This window comes from Onychostoma macrolepis, chromosome 12 (assembly GCF_012432095.1).
Source record: "Onychostoma macrolepis isolate SWU-2019 chromosome 12, ASM1243209v1, whole genome shotgun sequence".
In the NCBI taxonomy this organism is placed as follows: domain Eukaryota; kingdom Metazoa; phylum Chordata; class Actinopteri; order Cypriniformes; family Cyprinidae; genus Onychostoma; species Onychostoma macrolepis.
The window spans coordinates 24,234,747-24,256,902 of NC_081166.1; the positions used below are offsets into that span (position 1 = coordinate 24,234,747).

Here is a 22,156-nt window from a genome sequence, read left to right on the forward strand (position 1 = left end):
CCTGCAGGGATATTAGTTAGGCTGCTGCTGGGCTGCTTGTATGGAGAATGGGCGAGGCGGAGCAGTGGTTTGCAGGAGCTGAGGAGGTACACCGTCTCCTGTCGCCAGGCTGGATTTATGATGCTTCCTCTCACTTTGAAGGGCAGCTCTGTTTGCTTAGTCCCCGCTAACTACTTTGCATGGCCTGCCCCAGTGCATGTTCATTCACAATAACGCTCCAGGGCTGACGTGCTTGAAAAAAGCATCACTGCTCCTCTGTTTGTTTGTTTTATATCTTTATCATTTTAAATGCTTTAAGGCAAATCCCTACAAAACCTGTCAGGAATAAGTCCATGTCATATTTCATGCCTAAAACTAAATAAATAATATGAAATTATATTTTGCATAAAGAAAATGATGCCTGTTTTTCTTTTCATTTCTTTTCTTATTTTGATGACAGTTAAGAAAATTTACTAAATTTACATAAAATGATCACTACTGAAATGTGAAAAAAGTCATCACATTTATTATATTACACACACACACACACACACACACACATATATATATATAGTGTTATAATATGTAATATATATTATATTTTGTGTTTTAAAATGTACAGTAATAAATACTCAACTTAACAAAATTCACTAAGAATGCAAAAAAAAAAAGAAGTAAACATGCATATTGTGCAGTAATAGGAATTTTGTTCAAATTTGGCTTAATTGTCATGGAAATGTCACAATGAAAAGAAAAATAAATAAATATAAAAAAATACAATGAAAATAAATAAATACATTAATTTTTTTCTGAAAACCATAATTTCACACACATGTTTACTTAGCTATCTAAATGGGGACATTCCATAGGCGTAATGGTTTTTATACTGTACAAACCGTATATTCTATTGTCCTACACCAACCCTACACCTAAACAGGAAAACTTTTTCCCTTACAGGAAACTTTCTGTATTTTTACAATTTCAAAAAACCTTTGTTTACTTTATTTTTAAACTGGTTTTACAAATGAGGACGTCCCCAAAGGGAGGTTTTTGGAGATTTTGTCAGGTTTAGCTCACTTTTGGGTACAAATTTGTCCCCAAAATATGGTTAAGTAGGTACACACACACACACACACACACGTTTACTTAGCTATCTAAATGGGGACATTCCATAGGCGTAATGGTTTTTATACTGTACTTACTGTATGTGCTATTGCCCTACACCAACCCTACACCTAAACCTGCCCCTTACAGGAAACTTTCTGCATTTTTACATTTTCAAAAAACCTTTGTTTACTTTATTTTTAAACCGGTTTTACAAATGAGGACATCCCCAAAGGGAGGTTTTTGGAGATTTTGTCAGGTTTAGCTCACTTTTGGGTACAAATTTGTCTCCAAAATATGGTTAAGTAGGTACACACACACACCCTACACCAACCCTACACCTAACCCTAAGCCTACACCTTACAGGAAACTTAACTTGTGCTATTTCATATTTTCAATACACTTTATAAGCGTTTTGAAAAGTGGGGACATGAGGTAATGTCCTGAAAAGTCACCTTCTCCTTGAAATACCTATGTCATACCTTTGTCATTACACAAATTTATGTCCTCATTTGTCTCAAACACACACACACACACACATATACATATGACAAGGACATGAGTTAATGAGATTCACATCTTAAAGGCTCATTTTCTTGTGGCAATTCAATGACACTGATATTGCAACCATAAGTGTTTGTATGAAAATCTGAACTCATAACACACCCTGACTGTTCACAGCACTGACATATTCACCCCAAACAAATAAGTGCAAAACCAGGGGGTGACAATAACAGTAAATCTGATAATGCGGAGCCAACTAATGGAGGTTCAAAGCGAGGGAATGGGAGAATGGAAGGATAGATCATGCCATCTGCACCTCTCCACGGCACAACACACTCTGTCTACAGCAGCAACAGGAAATCTCTGCAAAGTTCAGCCATGGGTCAGTGTAGTCATCGCTCCTCCCCTCCGCACTCCCTCCACACACACACACACACATCCACCTGAGCGGCCTTTGAGGGGTCATGAGGATTAGCGACGGGGCGGGGGCAGGGGAAAAGGGACACAACTACCATATAATTCAAACAATTAAGGAAACATTTAGTTAATGGTGCAGTGTGTGTTAAGTGTGCGACTGACCTTTTCATGAACCCGTTTATGAACTTCTGTTTTGGTGTGCGTGGATGAGCGTCACACGGATGTCCAATCGCCCGCAGAGAGCAGATAGCTGTAAACTTTCGCCACATATTGTTTGTCTTATGTAACCGCGAGGCATACATCTTCCACCTCAGATAACCGCTGATGGGAGGTAAACTAAACTGTTGTCAGTTTGCTGAACACTCCTTGCTGATATGCCAGCAAAGCTGCCAACAATCACTAATGTCTCTCTTGTGTGATATTAGTAATCGCGAAGCGGCTTTGTGAGCAACTGGCGTTCCAGTGCAGATCTCTTGCTGGGGTTATGATTACACACGATTCCTCAGATGACGCTGACTCTTATCTCTATAGAGCAGCACTGTACGATTCCATAACAGAACATGAAGAGCCAGCAGGGGCTGCCTGACCTCTCTCTAATCGTGGAGTCAAATCCTGGTCAAACCCTGAGGGACAGCCGTGACGGAGGAGGCCGGCCTGACTCCATACATGTGTTTGGAGCCGTGATTAAGCATTCCAAGAATGTGGTATGAAAATAAGCAGCTTTGATTGAAAACAAACAAACAAACAAAAGATTATTCATGTAATCTGACTCAGGCTCAGCCAGGACGTTCGGTCACATGGAAAACATTGAGACGTTTTTTAATAGAGTGCTGCAGGGATGACATGTTTTGTAGGCCAAAACCCAGAAACCAGTTAGAATTTTAGTACTTCCATCATAGTAGTGCCATCATCTGGGTTTTGGTTAAATGCCTAAAATAAAGGTCTGTTTTCACACAAGCTCAAGATATTTTCACATTTTATTTTACAACATAAAATACATCAATTATACACCCTTGCAATTTTTAAAGCTTTTACTTGTTCTGAAAAAGGCAGTTGCTAACAAGTGGCTAAATGGGACTATATTTAAATGTCATCAGGTTTAACAACTAAACTCATCTACTCACTTTCACAGCCTCTTTTACAAACTATTCCAACTCAAACTTTCAGGGAAAATGTTTTTTTTTCACCCAGCTGGATGGTGACATTAAGCTGTAGTAGACAGTGTAGTCTGTTAATAGCAAACTTTACCTTTTTACTTAATTTGTGGACAGGCTTCAAAATTTATAAAGGAACGAACTTCAATGGTGAAGATTAAACAAAATGTGTATAAATCATAAACTTTGTTGCTTATTTTCTGCAATACTGTCGCTATCTTCTGGTTTGGCCTACATAAATACATAAACAACATTGTAATGGAAGATCACAATGTCATTGCAAACTCATATTTCGTCCACTGAACACTTTAAAAGCATTTAGTCGGTGGCTATATGAGTCTTCTAAGATGTCATATGATAGTGACTGAAATTTAAGCTGTTAATCAGTGAAAATCTCCCTCCTAGTTCTCTAAGGACACGAGAAAACTGCAGATTTGAGCATTCAAAAACATCAATGAGATTTGAAAGCTGCAAAAGCTTTAAAAACCTACCTATTGTGTTTCACAGAAGAAAGAAAGTCATATTATTTACGTTACACGAGGGTGAGAAAATGATGACAACTTTCATTTTTGGGGTCTGGAGGAGTTTTCTCACCGAGGTGAGCACACTAAATACATACTGTTATAGCGCTCCCTAGTGGACATCTAATATAGTGCAATACAGTTTTAAAAAATCTGACTTCTATAGCGCCGCTGTAAACCGATGAATAGTGTGGCTCTAAAAAAGTGAGCCAAAAGGTCCAAATGTGCCACAATTTGTTCCTGGAGCCCTTTACTGCTCTTTACTTAACTGTAGTTACTCAGTGTTCGAATTGAGGGGGGGCTTGGACCTCCCATAAGCATTAAGGGTCCCCATAACACCCAAAAATATATACCTGAGGGGTCCCCTGGTTTTTCAATAAGACTATAATATTTGAAACACTGAACTAGTGAAAATGAAAATTAAATGAAAAGATTCGATGACTGTATTAAACTGAGACCTGCTCATGTTACATCGTATTTTATTTTTAAGCGTTTGTACAGCGTTGCTCGTCATAACCAATCATACACGATTCTGTTGAGCTTAGGAATGCAGTGGCCAATCAGAGGCGGTCAGATTAGTCATCGCTGAATTTTGTTCAGACTGAAACTTGCGAATTCCCTCATCATAAGCAATAAAAGTGCAGACGTACGTACGATAAAGTAAGAGATTAATTTACCATACAGATTATAAGAGGAGCTATGAGTGCTTAAACACTAGCTAGACTGACTGAGTGCATTCTTTCACTGCATGATTCAGTCTAATAAAATGCAGAATGCTCCCAAAATTCAAGATGGGGCAGAAAATATGTATATTTATATAATTTCATTTTCATATAGTTAATCAATATCAAACGAAGAGTGCCATTTATTTTATACAACACTAAGTTAAGAGACTTACGTTTTAGACACCATATTGCCTATTTTTGCTCTATTTCGCCAACAAAAGATGGTTCCAAACGCAGCCACAGCACTGTTTTGCGTCTCTGAGCAACATGACAGTGTTTCGTTCCTGAATGAATCAACTGTTTAAATGATTCGGTTCAATCGCAATGACTCACTTATTAACAGTGACTTACTGCCACCTATTGGCGGTTTTAATTTCACATTTAAAGTATATATTTTTAAATAATTTCAAATATCAGTATTCAATGTTTTAGGATTAAAATATCAAAACATTTATGCATTTGTAACTGCAGGTTAAATGCATTCATGTCCTGCATTAAACAGTGTGTAAATACATCTAAATGCCACTTCAGATGCAGCTTCTGTGTTTCCTCTGCATTGCAAAGATGAATTTTGTTGATAATGATTTTAATAATAATGATATTCTAGGAAAAAAAAAAAAAGACTTTATAAACGTAAAATGCCCATAAAGGGTAAAAATAACTTTAAACTTGTTTTTAAAATATAAATTTCTATCACTGCTGTGAAATGACCACGCAGAATATGAAGAATATCAAAACCTTTAGGAGTCAGCTGCCCACTGCAGTCCTGCAGCGCAACACACTCAGTAAAATGTCGTCTGTTATCGATAAAATCCAGGAAAATATCTATATATACCCAAAATATATCATTTTTTGTCTATATTGCACACCCCTAAGATAGATATTTAATTCTTCTTTGCTGATTGTTTGCACATAATTCACTGATCTTCGTAAAATACGCTTTTATCTTAGAATTAGGTTTTCTCAACGATAAAAAGGACAAGACAAAAAATATGAATCATATTTATACAAGGTTTTATTTTTTTTATTGTTATTTTTATTTGGGGGTCTGGTTAGGGGACCCCCAAGAGCTTTGACACAATTCGAACACTGTAGTTACTTAGCCATAACGATTTATATCAGGTTTATTTGACAGCTGCACTGACAAAGCTCACTGCTGCCTCTGCATTCACTATATGCATCTCTTGCATTTAAATGTTTAAATTCGCAATGTATATATCAAAATTCAATAAAACCTGGTAGTTACTTATAAATGTATTTCCCGTAAATGTTTTGAACACTGCAATAACTTTGGTAAAATGGTTTAATGGTTGATTTAATTCGATCAGAATAAAATCCAAATAATGTCACTTCCTAGGTGTAGCATTTTTATTTATTCATTTATGTATTTAAACTACAAAATTGCACACAGCCCATTACATTTCGCTAATTAAAGTTATTTAGTTAATATTTATTGGAGTAAAATGAATATAAATTAAATAGATTGTTAAAATTACGATATAGTTTAATGATTTAATTGTTGGGTAGAAAGGAGACATTCAAGAAAGGGAAGTCAAAATCACCACAAAGCTTATATAAGTCTAAGTTGAAAACTTAATAACTTAATAAATAATTTACACTACAATTTATTTATGTATTTATTTTTGTGCCCAATGCAGTAATTGTAAACATACCTTAACCAGGTCTGTCCTCTAGTGGACGATGCGCGTAATAACATCCTACAGATCTTGTAGGTAAGCCAGCTCAAATCTCAAATATTGTTTTAAATTCAGTCTGATTATTTTATTGTATTTATGAGACCAAATCAGAGTCTGAGTTCTTAGGAACTTTAAACATTAAGTACACGAGTGCTCCTGGATGAAAGAAACGTTAGAAGATAAGATGATGAAGCTGTACCATTATACTTTAATGATGTGTGTCTGATGGGAGTTTCAGACATCTTCACTCCTCTGCTGTCTCACACAGAGTGAAGCTCAAAGCTCAGGTTCTGCTTTGGATCTCAACACGCTTCATTAATAGTCGTGAGAGCTCGACTCTTTCCACAAGAACAGCCCAACATCTGTCCTAAACTAATGCCAGTGGTGCTTGAGAATATAGGAGTCAAATGCCTCCATAAACCTACTTTATTACCATTACACTGCAGAATACAAATCATCAACCAGCATTATCTAAAGCAACTTTGAGAGGTTACACGGATGCTGGACACATTCATAAATGTTTAGTATATCTATCCATCTATCAAATATATTCTATTTCTCTTAAAAAATGCTTTTTAAAATTTTTTATTAATGACTCAAACTGATTTAACGTATAGCATACTGCTGACAATGCTTTGCATTTATATCAACTGCCTATCCCCAGTATAAATCATATTTGGTTAAATGATAAAGTATAAACAATAACAAATAATTGCATTACAACATTTCAGCTTTATTCATATTATTGCATTCATTTTGAATGACACATACAGCCACACGACAGCAGAGATGTTACATTGGTGTGGACTTTCTCCCAGATAAAGAACATTCTGCATGAAGACCAGAAGTGAAGGTTTAAATCGAGGATTTAAAGAATGTGCAAAAGGGGTTTTCTTTAAACCCACGTACCATCAATAACAAAGAAAACAACAGCTGACTTTTTTAACATTTGAAAATTGTATTAACATTAACGCAACACTGCCTTTTGTTCTCTTTGGTATTTCCTCTATTACTGATAAGAGACGCTTTTGGTCTGATGCTGACAAATCATTTTCAAGTTTTTAAAAATCTGAATTCTTACCTAAACTACAATTGTAAAAACTACTTAAAACATCTTCTAAAAGGCAGCAAAAGTACGAAAACAGAAATATAAAACCCACATCCAAAGAGGACACATTTCTAAATACAAATACTGGAGACAGAGACATCTGAATGGCAAATTCAGACCAATAAAGCCATGCGTTACAAATACACCCATCAGTCAAACCCCATACGTTTCATATACTACTCTAACTCATGACACTCGCTGTATGTACACACTTGCTGGTAGAAGTAATAAATAGATCTGCTGGTATATCAGTGAAAAAGTTGAAAGTCCACAGCCCTTATGGAAAGAGAAGAATATGAACACACTGGTTGTCTGATAAAGTGGACACATCTTCCCACACATCAGTAGTCAGCTCAGTTGTCCATGCTGGTGTAAGTCATGGCATTGAGTGCTGGTCTTTTCCTCCCTTTGATCTTCAGAGATCCATAACGCGCCTGTGACCAATGAATGACAAGCATTAGTTTTCATAATTCAACTCATGCACAGTGCAAGTCAAGAGGGTAGCCATAAACAATAATAAATTCAAGAACTAAATTATAAAAACGGCACAGCAAACTTCCATCAGTGATGTCACTTTTACAGTAGTAAAACAATGCTTTTGAATAATGTTTGTTCCTAAAATGCATAACTTAAATTCTTACTTGCAAATGTTACGAATTCATGTGAATATTGCGAATATTCGTGAGTTGCTACGAAACTTTAAATGCATCTTTCAGCGTGCACGTCAACGCAATGCAACAGAGGAAAAGGTGTGATGATTCAATTTGATCAAATAGCCAAGGTGGTATGTTAAAGGAATAGTTCATGCAAAAATGAAAACTTAAACTTACATCCAAGATGTAGATGAGTTTCTTCATCAGAACAGATTTAGAAAAGCATTACATCACTTGCTCACCAACTGATGCTATGCAGTGTATAGGTGCCGTCAGAATCCAAACAGCAAATAAAAACAGAGCCCAAACAGCTAACAAAAAAACCCACTAGGCATTTTAACTTTAAACATTTTTATTACAAACATGCAACTTTTCGCTTCACAAGACATTAACCGATGGACTGGAGTGTTACTTGTGGATTATTGTGATGTTTTTATCAGCTGTTTGGACTCTCATTTTTGACTCTCACCCATTCACTGCAGAGGATCAAGTGATGAAATGGTAAAGTTCTACAAATCTGTTCCAATGAACAAACAAACTCATCAACATATTGTATAACCTGAGGGAGAGAATATTTTCAGCAAATTTTTGGGTAAGCTATTTTTTCAAATGTAGGTTTACATGAGCAAGAAATGCTACATGTAGTACAGTATATTTAGAGCAACAGTAACTGTAATGCAATTATAATGATATAATTGTCCTTTACATTTATAGAAAAATTACAATAATGATTTCCTATGTTCAAAGGAGGAAATATGTTTTTATTTTATACATATTTTCTATTTATAAAACGATTAAAACCTGCTGCATTCAAACTGTAACCTGTTTTCTTAAAATATAGCAAATAAAAAATGGCTTTTAAAATGCTATTTGCAGGCGTAATGTAACTACTTTAAGCACAAAATAGAGATGTGCTATGAGGTTTTGTTGGGCTTACATCTTTGCGCATTTTTGAACGCGTCATCTTGACACTCTGAGATCGTCTGAGCCCATGATGAGACACGGCTTCATCTTCAGAGTATACAGGTTTATCCTCGTCATCACTCCTGTCATCGTCATCACCGTGATAATACTCTACAAAACAAACAAGTTGAGAGTTAAGAAAACAAGATGTTGATCAGACAGAACAGCAGGCATGATCGAGATCAGTGCTCCTCAAACAGCTTTTGTCTTAACGCCCAGATTTTACATTGGCAACCCAGTAACACTGAACCAAAATTGTCTACTGTACAAAAAATATGTCCTGCATCGAACACAGAGCAGAAAACATTTACATATGTATTCATTAATATTAAAACACATACATTTTAAAGTATAGGCCCTATAGTATAAAAAAATTATTAAAATGAGATTATGCTAGATAGGAAATTTTTGTAAGCATGCAAATGTTTTTGACGAACAAGTGACATGAATTTGTGCCAAACTACAGCAGAATGTCAACAAGATATGGCAATTAACAAGATAAGCCTATTTATTTATGTAACTGTGCATGATTATTTGTTTATTATTCTGCATTTAGCATTGCTTTTCCCATCCACTGCCCTATCATTTTTGGGTTGCAATTGACCGGTTGAGATCCACTGATCCAGTTCATTGTAAAGGGTGGGAATGTGATTTCAGCCATGGAGAAAGGACAAGTAGGAGAAGAGAGCAAGGGAGAGAGCAGCTGCTGGGTTCAGGCCGCTCCTGGCACCATCACCTCTGGGCTCCCCGGGTAGCGCTGGGAGCTAGGCAGAGCCAGCCTGTGCCAGGATGCCTAACGGCAATCCAGCCAGATTCACTGCACACGCCATCACCCAAAAGACAGGCTACAACAAGACTGCATACTGTATCAAAACCGCACCGCACAGAACTGTAGGTGTGTGCAGGTCTCCATTCCACCATAAGGGGGCAGAAGAAATACAGAAACCCATGATCCTGAAAAGCTTTCCTTTGTTTGTTTCCACACCCTCCGCTGTTTTCAATTACTGAAATATAACAACTTCCTTGGGATTTAAAAAAGTATGCGATTAATTTTCCGGAACTATTCTAGTTCCATTAAGACCTTGTGCAAGCTAAGCAGAAAGAGCTTTAAAAGAGGACAAATATAAAGATGCAGCAGACAGGTCTTTGTTATTTTCTGCAGCGCTGAAGGCCAGTCCAACATATAACCAGGAGAGATATAACTTATCTCACAGTAAAGCATATATATATACATACATACACACACACACACACGGTATATTGCCTATAATAGAGGAAAAATTTGCTTTTATATAAATCAATATAACAAAATATAGCTAACAGGAATGTTTAACTACAACCTAAAAAAGCACAACTTCAGTCAGCACATTTTTTAGTAATGATGCAAACAAATCTGTTATTGAAAGTTTTAATTGATTCATTAAAATGGACAGTTTAAACAGACTTGGAATTTAAAAATTAAAAAAAGCATCTAACAACATGCTCTTTAATGGGCACATAAAATCACAATTGCCAATGAAACCAGTGCGGACATATGCATTCACATATGAGTTCTACACTCTAATATCAGAAGACTCCAATACTTGTGAATATGACTGACAGGAGACCCTAAAAATATATACAGGCATGTTTTATATCATGCCTGTCCCTTAAAGCTGACCTGCACTCCTTTAGAAAAAGCAAAAGCCAACAATAAAGCATGAGCAAATAAATAACACACTTGAGCCTTTCTCCTAATAGGCTACCTCCTGTTTTTAAATTCAAACTGCAATTAGCAGCTCGTTTGATCAGTCGGGATTTTTCACCTTGGCTTTGAGCTTCTGAAAGGGAATGCCATTTTGGCAGAGCTGGCTTTCTGATGGCTTCATTGCAGTCGAGATGAAAATGACCTGGATGCCAGCGGAATTTCAAACGCGGCGGACGCATTAGCATACTGAGATAGAAGCACATTAGGTATTCCGCTCAGAGCCTCCCTGAGCTGTTTTTTCCTCTTCTTCATCTTCTCACAAAGCAGCACTAGACCTTTCATGCTAGGAACGTGCCGCTATTACTTATTACCCTCCCGTGCCTGAGACAAATACCAAATCCATTCCATTTGCTCCAAACACGGCAGTGATTTCCAGAAGCGTGTGAGATTCAGTTGAGATATCATTATGAAGGCTCGATGGCTTTACTTGCTCTACTAAACATCTTTACAGACACTTTCCCGCTAGCTGTGTCACACAAAGGCTGTGTCTGAAACCTCAAAAATGCTGCCTTCGCAGGCGACATCAAAGCACATCTGAATTCAATGTTTGCGTAACATCCTGTCTACTACGATGGTTTATGAAGACAGTGTGTGCTTCTAATACGCCACAACCCTGTGTGGCAGATGGTGGAAAGAATAAACATGGCGTCTGCTGAAGCAGTCGGAAGACGGCTATTTCATAACTGTCTATTGTTTTCATCTTATTGATACTGAAAAATATGCACGCTGTTGATTAAATATTTGCGCGATCACCTCTGAAGCTCATTTGTTCGGCATCATTAGACGTGCCGTTATAATACACTGGAAGCTCTTTTGAAACCAAGTAGCTTCTGCCTGTTAGGCAGAGTAAGGCATCTGCCTTCTGTTGTGAACACAGCTGAGAAACACCAGTGTGAAAGGAAACAAAGGATGGAGTGTTAATAATTAATCTGAGAGGTAAGAATTACCAGCTCCGTCTGGTTGGTCCATGATGGCTCTTCTGGCTGGGTTGGACCTGTATGATGAATACGTGTCGTCTTGAGGGATCTGGGTAAGGTCGTGCATGCTAAAGCTCCTGAGCTTCTCTGTGATGGCACCTTGACCCTGTAGAGACAAAACAGCCCCCAGTTAGGATAAACACGCCAGTGCTGACAACACACAGGACAGCTTTAACTGAGCATAACAAGAGTGCACGGACATCAACCATGACATCATTACAACATGCATGCATGTATGAATGAATGCTGATAAGATTTGGGCTCTGTTCCAAGTGACCTGTTACCTAGAGAGCTGCCCTGTTGTCAACTGAACAAATAGACTCGTAGGTTTGGAATTATTAGCATGTCAGCAGTGAAATTAAATTGAAGCCTTTGTTTTGTTTTGTTTTTTAAATATCAAATGACAAAGAAGTATATTAACACAGAGTTCATCACAGTACTTTCACCTTAGAATTTGGCTGAAAGGTATCTTAAGATGCATTCACATTTACTGTTGTTTTGCAAAATTTCATGGCCAAAATAGAGTCATTTCAATCGGAATCCGAGTGAATGGGTATTTCAGGGCGTTGACCAACAGAAAGGTATTTGAAATTGATTTCTGTGGGAGAAAACTAATGCATAATACATGCCTAAAACTACATTATTAATACACACAATGGTTAGTTGGTTGGTGTTTTTTTTTTTAATTTAACACCATGCCAGCTTCCATGGCTATTTTTATGGTGAGTAACAAGTTGAATTAGTATAAAAGGAAAATTTAAAAACCTATATAAGCTTTTAAAAGTTTGCATTAGATAATTCTAAAATGAATTCAGGGTTGATTCTGGTAGACAACTTAAACTAGCACAAATGAATAAAATATGTTCAAAAGAACACTGGCCTCTGGCATGAAAAGCAATAGGTAGATCTTTGTTTGATATTAAAGGGATAGTAACACCAACCTTAAATTTCATGAAGCAATGAGAATATGAGAAAACAAAAATAATGACTTGATCTCTTCTGTGTCAGAATTCAACGCGCGTTCACGATAGTACCACAATGCATGCGTGTGCATTCCTCTCTTTGTAAACAAGCCGCAGCGCATCCAGGTTCTACGTCAAAATACCGGCTCCTGCGTCAGCTTTTTAAAACTGCGATTGAACCACTGATGTTACATGGACTATTTTATCGATGTCCGTAAATGGTTAGTTCACCCCAAAATGACAATTCTGTCATTAATTACTCACCCTCATGTCATTCCCCCGAATTACCATCTTCCGCCATTTTGGGGAGTACCCCAGAACGTAATCAGAGTTGTTTATGTTCAGTAGACAGCGTGCGCACGCTGAACGTAAACAACGCTGATTATCTTGATTATTAACTCTCATTATTTTGCCAATTGTTGATGACATAAGATACTATGGAAGATTTAAGATCTGAGGCTGTTATGGAACACTTTTCAATATCTGTGGAAAGTGCTTTTTTTTTTTTAAGCACCCGCCTCCACTTAGTTTCCGAGAATATATTGACAAAATTGTGCTAATGTGACCACACGTTTAGAAGGCAGCACTTGAAAATGCCTTGAAATAATGCTTACATATGCAGCACACTTGGGTTTTGGAAGAGAGCTTAAACTGAACATGAAATTAACTAACAAAAAAAACATTCTTTGCATAGGGACATTTTAGGCCTCATAACATGAATGTTTTAAACTGATGTAATAATACTATTAGTGCTTAACAAACACTATGTTTGAGTTTGCAAAAAAAAAAAAAAAAAACATGGGAAAAAGAAAGCATGAGCTAAAAGCTGTTAAAATGATACTGCTTTTCCACATGCTGTAGACACTATAGCATTACCTGCACTGGAGAGAGCAGGGCTGCAGAATTCCTATAGGGCAGTCTATATCAGTACAAGGTAACAAGAAAAAGATCATCGCCAAAGAGAGGATTTCACAAAGAAAACAGAAGCAACATGCCAGAAAGAGGATAAAAGCAAAAAAGAAGAGGTATGATGGGGAAAATATGGCAGCATTTAAGAATAAAGATTGACAAGCCTTTTACAAGCTCATTGGCTCCACTTTAGAGACGTCTTTCAATAACGGCATCTTTTCTGAGAGAGCCTAGGCAGGACAGTGGCCAAATGAAAACTGTTGAGCAGCCCTGTGTTCTGCTTCTGATTAGGATATCAGCATGATTACATTTACTACTGCACTTATACTAATGGCTTTGGGTTGTTTTCACAAAGGAACAGTGACCTTTGCTTGCAAATGAAAGTCATTAGTGTGTCGCTTATTGCTGGTTATGTAGGTTTGTGCCAGTGCACTTGTGCTCTTTGTTGCACAGGGAATAGGGACAGGAAAAAAAGGGTTAAGGTGAAACCATTGACTTTCATAATCTGATGTACACTACCTTTCAAAGGTTTGGAGTTGGTATGATTTTTTTTTTTGCTTTAGTCTCTTGTGTAAAAACAGTAATATTGTGAAATATTATTACAATTTAAAATAACAAATGTTTTCTATTTTAATATATTTAAAAATGTAAATTATTCCTGTGGTGCAAAGCTGAATTTTCAGCAGCCATTATTCCAGCCTTCAATATCATGATCCATCAGAAATCATTCAAATATGCTGATTTGATAACAATAAATGTTTCTTGAGCAGCATCAATATTAAAAACAGTTGTGCTGCTTAATATTTTTGTGGAAACCACATTTTTTTTAAAGGATTTTTTGATGAATACAGACTTAAAAAGAACGATTTATTTGAAATAGAAATGTTTGCAACATAAATGCCTTTACTGTCACCTATGATCAATTTAATGCTGAATAAAAGTAATAATTTCAACAACAACAAAACTATCTTAATCCAAACTTTCAAAGAGTAGTGTATTCCTGAGTGACACAGAACATTCAAAGAAAAAGATCTGTTCTGATCTCATGTTGACTTTTAAAAGGACTCAAGCTAGCTTCATTACTGAAATTGGAAACACCCACACAGTATAAACCTACATATCAGAGGCAGAACTATATATAAACCGTTCAAAACAGCTCTCTCTCATTCTGTGTGTCTATATTCAACACACACACACTTGCCTTGACAGCAGCGGACACAGCAGCAGTTGCAGCGATGGTCAGGCCCTGCTTGCCGAAGTTCACCATGGTCTCATAGCTACGTTCTTTCGCCTGGACTATGTAGTCGTCAATTTCCTTCAAAGAACATTAGGGCAAGATTGAGTACTTTCTGGTCACAAAGTACATAACCGAAGAATAAAATATGCAAATATGGTATTGTAAATGTATAAAGGAGAACTAGATCAGTAGTTCTCAACTGGTGGCCTGTTCTTTCATTTTGCATTATGGTGAAAAATAGTAGAATATTTGCTCAAATGCTTTGCAAAACCAGTGTATGAAGCATAGATTCACCCTTTCTTTGGAGGACAACAGAGGATGAAGGGCTTTTCTGTAGATGACACTAGCTCCTCTCGTGTAGGGAGACAGAAGCCAGATCACAAACGCAATCTTGATCTCGTAATAGAGGGGAAACCTTCAGATCAGAGGGGAGAAAGAGAGATATGAGGACCCACGTTACATCTGATTAATCAGCTAACATAATTACACTCATTAAAGCTGTATTCCAACAAATTAATTTGTGCTACTCTAAATTAAAATGGCAACTTCGTTTCATTAAACCCTGATTGCTTCCCTGCATTCCTTGGTCTAGCGAAACAAAAACAAGATCTTAAATGAAACGGCTCGCTTCTTTAGCCCGACATGAATCGCTTGTGATCAGGAAAACGCATTGCTGGTGTGAAGGAAGACTCAAGCGTCAGACTCACCAGGCTATGGTTAGATCTGCGACAGTCTCCACTACTGTAAACAGGGCAAAAACAATCCAGTACATCATCCATCGCACCTGAAAAAGGAACAAAACCAGCGTTATTTTCACTGAGGAATGCATAATACACACATTCATGTACTAAATTAGGAATAAACAGCAGCAAAAAATTTAAGTGCACTGATATAGAAAATATGACTTATACAGTAACCAATTATTGATTTTGTTTTTAAATTTAAAATAAAAATGTTTGTTCACATTTTAATTTATTTTTAACAAAGAGTATAGATATGAACCATCACACCGAGAAAAAAAAAACCTGGCCACTGTCGCAAAATAAACCCTGGTCAATACTGGTGAAACTGGTCAATATTTCAAAATAAACCCTGACATGAAGTGATCATTGTGCTGTACATTATCCCATCACTTCCCAAATACAAAAATGTGTTATTTTTTTATTTATACTATTTCTTGGGATTGGAGTTCACACAGTTTTGTACCTTTTTGTTTGATTTATAAATATATTATATTATATTATATTATATATATATTATTATTATTTTTTTTTTTTATTATTATACTTAAATTTTAAATTAATCTTTAAATCAAAGTTGTAATTTTGTGATTCACTTTGTAGCTGGTTGGTGTGATTCCTGGCTTATAACTCTTTAGCAAAAATGTAAAATCCCTATGGGCACTTCCACATACTTCCAGAACCAAGGCCAATGAAAAAGTGGGCAGTGTTGCACTGTGATGGACAGACTGATGATTAACTGTTTAGTTGAGGTGAAAGAATAAACTGCCTCTGCCTCTAACAGCTGGATGGCAATTAAAACAAACAAAAAAACTGGATAATACCAATACACCGCACAGATATACTGTGCATTCCAAGCCAAGTGCTACTCTTAATGCAGCACTGATCACATACTGCCAAAGCCAGGAGATGCGCCACACTAACTCAAACATAAAACGCCTGGTACTACGCTAAAGAATATTAAAATAAAACTCATGCATTTTTTCTATTCAGTAGAGACAACGCCTAATCTTTCTGCACAGAGTGGCTCGCTAACACAAATCCAAGCGCACCTCTTTTCCTAGGAGGAGACGGAAACACAGTCAAGTGTAACAAAAAAATCATTATGGCCGTGACATTAATTTCCATCCCAGCTCTCTGTGTGTGTCTCTCTGCAGCAGGACCTGTTTGGTATGCTCTACCTCTCCTCTGCTCTCAACCACAGCGAGCTTTCAGCCAGCTTCTTAGCATTTCAATTTCAAACGCCCGTGCAGACAGTCATGTGATCCCCAGCCTTGAGCTGCAGCTCTCGGAGGTATTAGGTGATATTTTCAGCCTCACTGAACAAAGTCAAATGAATCCATGCAGAGGCAGCATTACCAGCCTGACAGGAGGCGTCAGATTTAATTGGTGTCCTCCCAATGAACCTTCAGCGGTCTGAGAGAGATCAATGCGTTGCATCAGCCGCAGGAAAGCTGCCGCTCCGTGACAAACCGTCAATCGAAATCCACCAGCGGTGGAGCGCTGTGGAAATCCACCGCTTTGGTTGCGGACGGCATCGATGCAAGAAATCTAATCAGATGTAGAAGCCTTTCTCCCATAATCCTCCAGACAATCCTATTTATTACAAGTCTGCAATTACCTGGCTTCAATTAGAGCAGTATGCGAGATGTAAGCAGAATTTCCACCGCTTTGTTCCATCTCGAAGAACCAGGTTGAAGGCGATTCAAGAATGGGCTGGTGTCCAAGACAAGCATGCCTTTCCTGTTCGGTGTTGTGTAGCCTGGATTTCCAACGGAAAAAAACCTTTTGAAGTATCCTGATTGTGAATGGACGTATTCCTTTCCTGCTCCACGTGTGTACCGTGGAGAGGTTTCTTTGTTCACCATTTAAACTGAGCAGTGAGACATATGAGCTGACCCGCTCTGTTTATCTAACAAACAGGAGTTGTAGGCATTGTACAGATTCGCTCCGAGTGGAAAAACCACAGTGCGGTTTCTAAGAGCATCTAGTCTATGCTAGTAAACACAGGCTTTGTCAAGCTGCCTTTAAACTTTATTTTAAGCACAACGTAAACCAGCAGCTCCAGTCCACCGGCCCTATAAAAAGGCCTGCAACACAAAGCATTATTTGTCCAGATCTATTTTGAAAGCGATTTGAAAGAGGTTTCTCAATTACCCGTCTGCACTCAAAAGCAGACGCAGAAACGGTTATGACATGTTTTTAAAAAGCAGCTTTTGCGGTCGATTGAGCTTTCTTCTTTTTTCTAAGGGTTTGCTATTAAAAGTCTAAGTTTACCAAAATTGACTTTCCACTCGAACATTCAGGAACATTCAAAATTCTAGCAAAGCATATAAACATCCGTGATTTTGGGCTGCTAGTGTCCGTCATGGTGTTTACATAAACGTGTCCTACATTGAGCAATGCATCTCTTTACAGATCAAATATATAATGGGCTTGACAATAAGGTTGGCCTGACGGTTGGTTTCAGAGCAATTCAGGCCAGTATATATTAAATATAAGTATTATAACATGAGACTACTTTGACATAATCACTTATTAATCTTTAACAAAACTCCAAGTCGCACATTTCTGCCTTGAAACACTCCACAACAGTGGCCTGGTTTACTTCTGCTGAAGGTGTGTTACTGTAACCGTGGTTTTTACATTACTCTCTTAATATAAAAAAGACTGAAGAGTGCATCAACATGATTTTCTGAGATACAATGTAAAATAATCATCAAAACCCTTACTATATATACAATAAATAACCGTAATAGATATAGCAAGCATTTCGGATCACTTTGGAAGTGGAAGTTCAAAAGAACAAGCCACTTTTTAATTTACAGTGGAAAAGTGTAAATTGACATTCCCAGAATTCCCTGTGAAACTACACGTGATTATTTTTTTATTTATTTACATAATGGTTTCTTCTTAGTTATCAGTTGTGTTACTTCTTATATTGTTAAATAAATGTTTATTGCAGCATTTTAGTGTCACATTTGTTACCATAATGCTGTATTTGTGTGTATGAACCCCTTAACCACTTATGTTTTTATTGTGATTTTCAGTATATTATAAAAATATAAAACAGATTTGAGTACTTTGGTATATTTACATCATATCATATAAAAAAATTATATAAAAAAAAATGTTGCTACTATTTTTTACAGTAAGGTTCTGGAAACAGCTGCCAGTTTTTAACAAAAAAAATCATAGATTTGTTTTGTTTTGTTTTAAACAATATATCTGTCATACTCGACATGTTCATTGGACATTCCTTTAAGCAAGCTTTTCTTGGAACATCCCCCCTCTGCTCCCAGTGTCTAAATCTGAAATGTTTTGCATAGTATTTTGTTGGTTTCCAACAGATGAAGACTTTCAGCAGGAACCATTTTCTAAGAAAATGTAAATGCTCAGACAATCATTACTGTCGATGCCCTATGTATATAGTAGTGCTGTCAAACGATTAATCTCGATTAATCGCATCCAAAATAAAAGTTTGTTTACATAATGTGTGTATATGTATATTTATTATGTATGTGTGTATATAAATACAAACACATGCATGTATATTTAAGAAAAATATATTGTTTATATATTAAATATATTTATATGTAATATAACATAAGAAAATGAATATATAAATGTATAGTGGCGCTTTTCCACTGCATGGTACGGCAAGGTACGGTTCAGTACCGCTCACTTTTGGGGGGTTTTCCACTGGGTACAATGCCTGGTACTTTTTTTAGTACCACCTCGGCCGAGGTTCCAAGCGAGCTGTACCGTTACCAAAACATGACGAGTAAACTCTGCTGATCACCGATTGGCCGGAGAGAATCGTCACTGCCTGCGTCACTGAACTTGCGGCACGAGACACAACAGACCCGCTGGATTTAAATCAGCATGGCCAGCGAAGGATCGAATGCAACTGTTTTGAATGAGTGCACCTCTCATTTAACAACCAAAAAATGGCTGTTTCGTTGTCTGTTGAGGAAGTACAGGCTGTCCTTTCGTTGATAGCCGAGGAGCGGATCCAGCGAGAGGTTGATGGGGCGACGCAAAATTAAAAAGTTTTTCAGGAGTCATGGCAGTAGAGGCGGTGCAACTATAACGACACATGAATAATCCGAGTCGTACCACGCAGTGGAAAAGCGCCATAAACGTAAATATTTTCTAAATATATACAGTATGTGTGTGTATTTATATACACACAATAAATATACACAGTACACATACATAGACATGGCCAAAAATATCGGCACCCTTGGTAAATATGATCAAAGGCGGCTGTGAAAATTAATCTGCATTGTTAATCCTTTTGATCTTTTATTTAAAAAAAATAAAAATAAATCACAAAAATATAACCTTTCATTGGATAATAAGAATTTAAAATGGGGGGAAATATCATTATGAAATAAATGTTTTTCTCTAATACACATTGGCCACAATTAACGGAACCCTTTTATTCAATACTTTTTGAAACCTCCATTTGCCAGTTTAACAGCTCTAAATTTTCTCCTATAATGCCTGATGAGGTTAGAGAACACCTGACAAGAGATCAGAGACCATTCCTTCATCCAGAATCACTCCAGACCCTTTAGATTCCCAGCTCCATGTTGGTGCTTCTTTTCTTCAGTTCAACCCTCTCATTTTCTACAGAGTTCAGGTCAGAGGACTGGAATGGCCAGCAGAAGCTTGGTTTTGTGCTCAGTGACCCATTTTTGTGTTGTTTTTGAGGTTTATGTTTGGATTTTTTAGTTTCATCTGACCATAGAAGCCAGTCCCATTTGAAGTTCCAGTCGTGTCTGATAACTGAATATGCTGGAGTTTGTTTTTGGATGAGCTAGGAGAATTTTTCTTGAAACCCTGCCAAACAACATGTGATGATGTAGGTGCTGTTTGACCATTTTTGTTTTTAAGGTTTTCTGACCCCGAGACTCAACTATTTTCTGCAATTCTCCAGCTGTGGTCCTTGGAGAGTCTTTAGCCACTCAAACTCTCCTTCTCACCGTGCATTAGGACGATATAGACCCACGTCCTCTTCCAGGCAGTTTCGTAACATTTTGTGTTGATTGGAAATTCTTAATTATTGCCCTGATGGTGGAAATGGGAATTTTCACTGCTCTAGCTCTTTTCTTAAAGCCACTTCACTAATTTGTGAAGCTCAATTATCTTTTGCTGCACATCAGAAATATATTCTTTGGTTTTTCTCATTGTGATGGATGATTAAGGGAATTTGGGCTTTGTTTTCGCTCCTATTTATATTTCTGTGAAACAGGAAGCCATGGCTGGATAATTTCATGTTCATAATCACCCTGGAGTGCTCAAAATTGTGAATATGAATGGGAATATACTTCTGAGATATTTTACTTATAATGATATTTCCCCCCATTTTAAATTCTTATTATCCAATGAAAGGTTAGATTTTTGTGAATTTTTTAAAAGATCAAAAGAATTAACAATGCAGATTTGATCATATTTAGCAATGGTGCCGATATTTTTGGCCATGACTGTATATAATGTTAACAAAACCTTTTATTTTGGATGCGATTAATCGTGATTAATTTTTGACAGCACCAGTCGGGTTAATAGTAGGGGTGTCAGAATTAATCGATGCATTAATAGATCATAATCGATTATAGCATATGACGTCATTCACATCCGCACTTGTCACGCGAGTATTAAAAATGCACTATTTTAAAATCTGAGCTTAGCTTTTTCCCGCATATGGCACGTGTGCGCTACAGACAAATGCGGCGGGCTTCGTTGCACTGAATATGCGCTGTGAGACGCTTTCTGAAATACCGAATAATAAACTGTCCTGTTTAGGAGAGGTAGCCCTGGCATAGCTTCTACAATTTAAGTAGAGGGGAAAGCATTTCACAGTAGAAGTAACTCAATTCACTGCAATGCAGCACTAATACAAATAACTAAGGTTTCTAGGGTACTGAAATAACACCAGCACAACCACTAAGGAAACCTAAAATTAGCCATCTGAAGTAGACAAAGGCATGACAGCCAAGTAAGAGGAATGTTTAAAGTGATAGTCTACCCCAAAACAAAACTTGTTCATTTACTCACACTCATGTCATTCCAAACCCAAAATCTGAATCTTTAGGCTCCATGGAACAACAGGAAGGTAAGTAAATCAAATTTAAAACACACAATTTTAATTTTAAAATTAAAAAAAAACATTCAAATCATTTTACAAGAACAAAGAGAACTTTGACAGAAGGTTCCCCTTCAATGGGGCAAAACCACATTCTGAATTTTTTTCTTCATTATATCCTGCTTTGCAGGTTCACCACAATGTTAAAGGTGTTGCTGACTATAAATGACACTGATTCTGGCTGGACCTGAATTAGCATTTCAACATAACACCTGAATTGATCTTTCTCCTGAGGATGTAGGATGGGTTCTCACAGGGCGGATCTTTTAAAACAACTAAGTGCAGCGAGAACGTGTCACCTGATCCAGACATACAAGCCAACACACACTCCCTCCCAACATGCCCGAACATGCACAGAAACAATAATCTGCTGGGCTGTTCACATTTCATTTCAAGGAGTGGTGTGACTTATCAGTTAAAAATCTGGGCTAGTAACCCAAAAGTTGTAAAAGTGTTGATTAATGAACACTACTGATCCCTTGAGCGGGACACTAAACTTCAGGTTATTTCAGAGCAGACTGAGCCTGTAGCAATCAAACTGCAAGTTGGTTTGGAAAATCAAAAGCCTGCTAAATGGAAAAACAATCAAAAAAAATGTACGTGAATGG

General features: G+C 37.1%; 1 protein-coding gene across 2 annotated transcripts in view; it reads right to left on the reverse strand.

Moving 5' to 3' along the window:
* Positions 1 to 6,813: 6,813 nt before the first annotated feature.
* Positions 6,814 to 22,156, reverse strand: part of reep3b (receptor accessory protein 3b) — a 29,986-nt gene continuing 14,643 nt past the window's right edge. For both annotated transcript variants that reach the window (XM_058793943.1, XM_058793944.1), the window contains 6 exons: positions 15,365 to 15,441; positions 14,952 to 15,072; positions 14,622 to 14,735; positions 11,520 to 11,655; positions 8,800 to 8,936; positions 6,814 to 7,643 (listed from right to left, as the gene is read on the reverse strand). In XM_058793943.1, the coding sequence (XP_058649926.1) occupies positions 7,563 to 7,643; positions 8,800 to 8,936; positions 11,520 to 11,655; positions 14,622 to 14,735; positions 14,952 to 15,072; positions 15,365 to 15,441 (666 nt within the window). In that variant the 3' untranslated portion in view covers positions 6,814 to 7,562. The remainder of the gene's footprint in view (positions 7,644 to 8,799; positions 8,937 to 11,519; positions 11,656 to 14,621; positions 14,736 to 14,951; positions 15,073 to 15,364; positions 15,442 to 22,156) is intronic.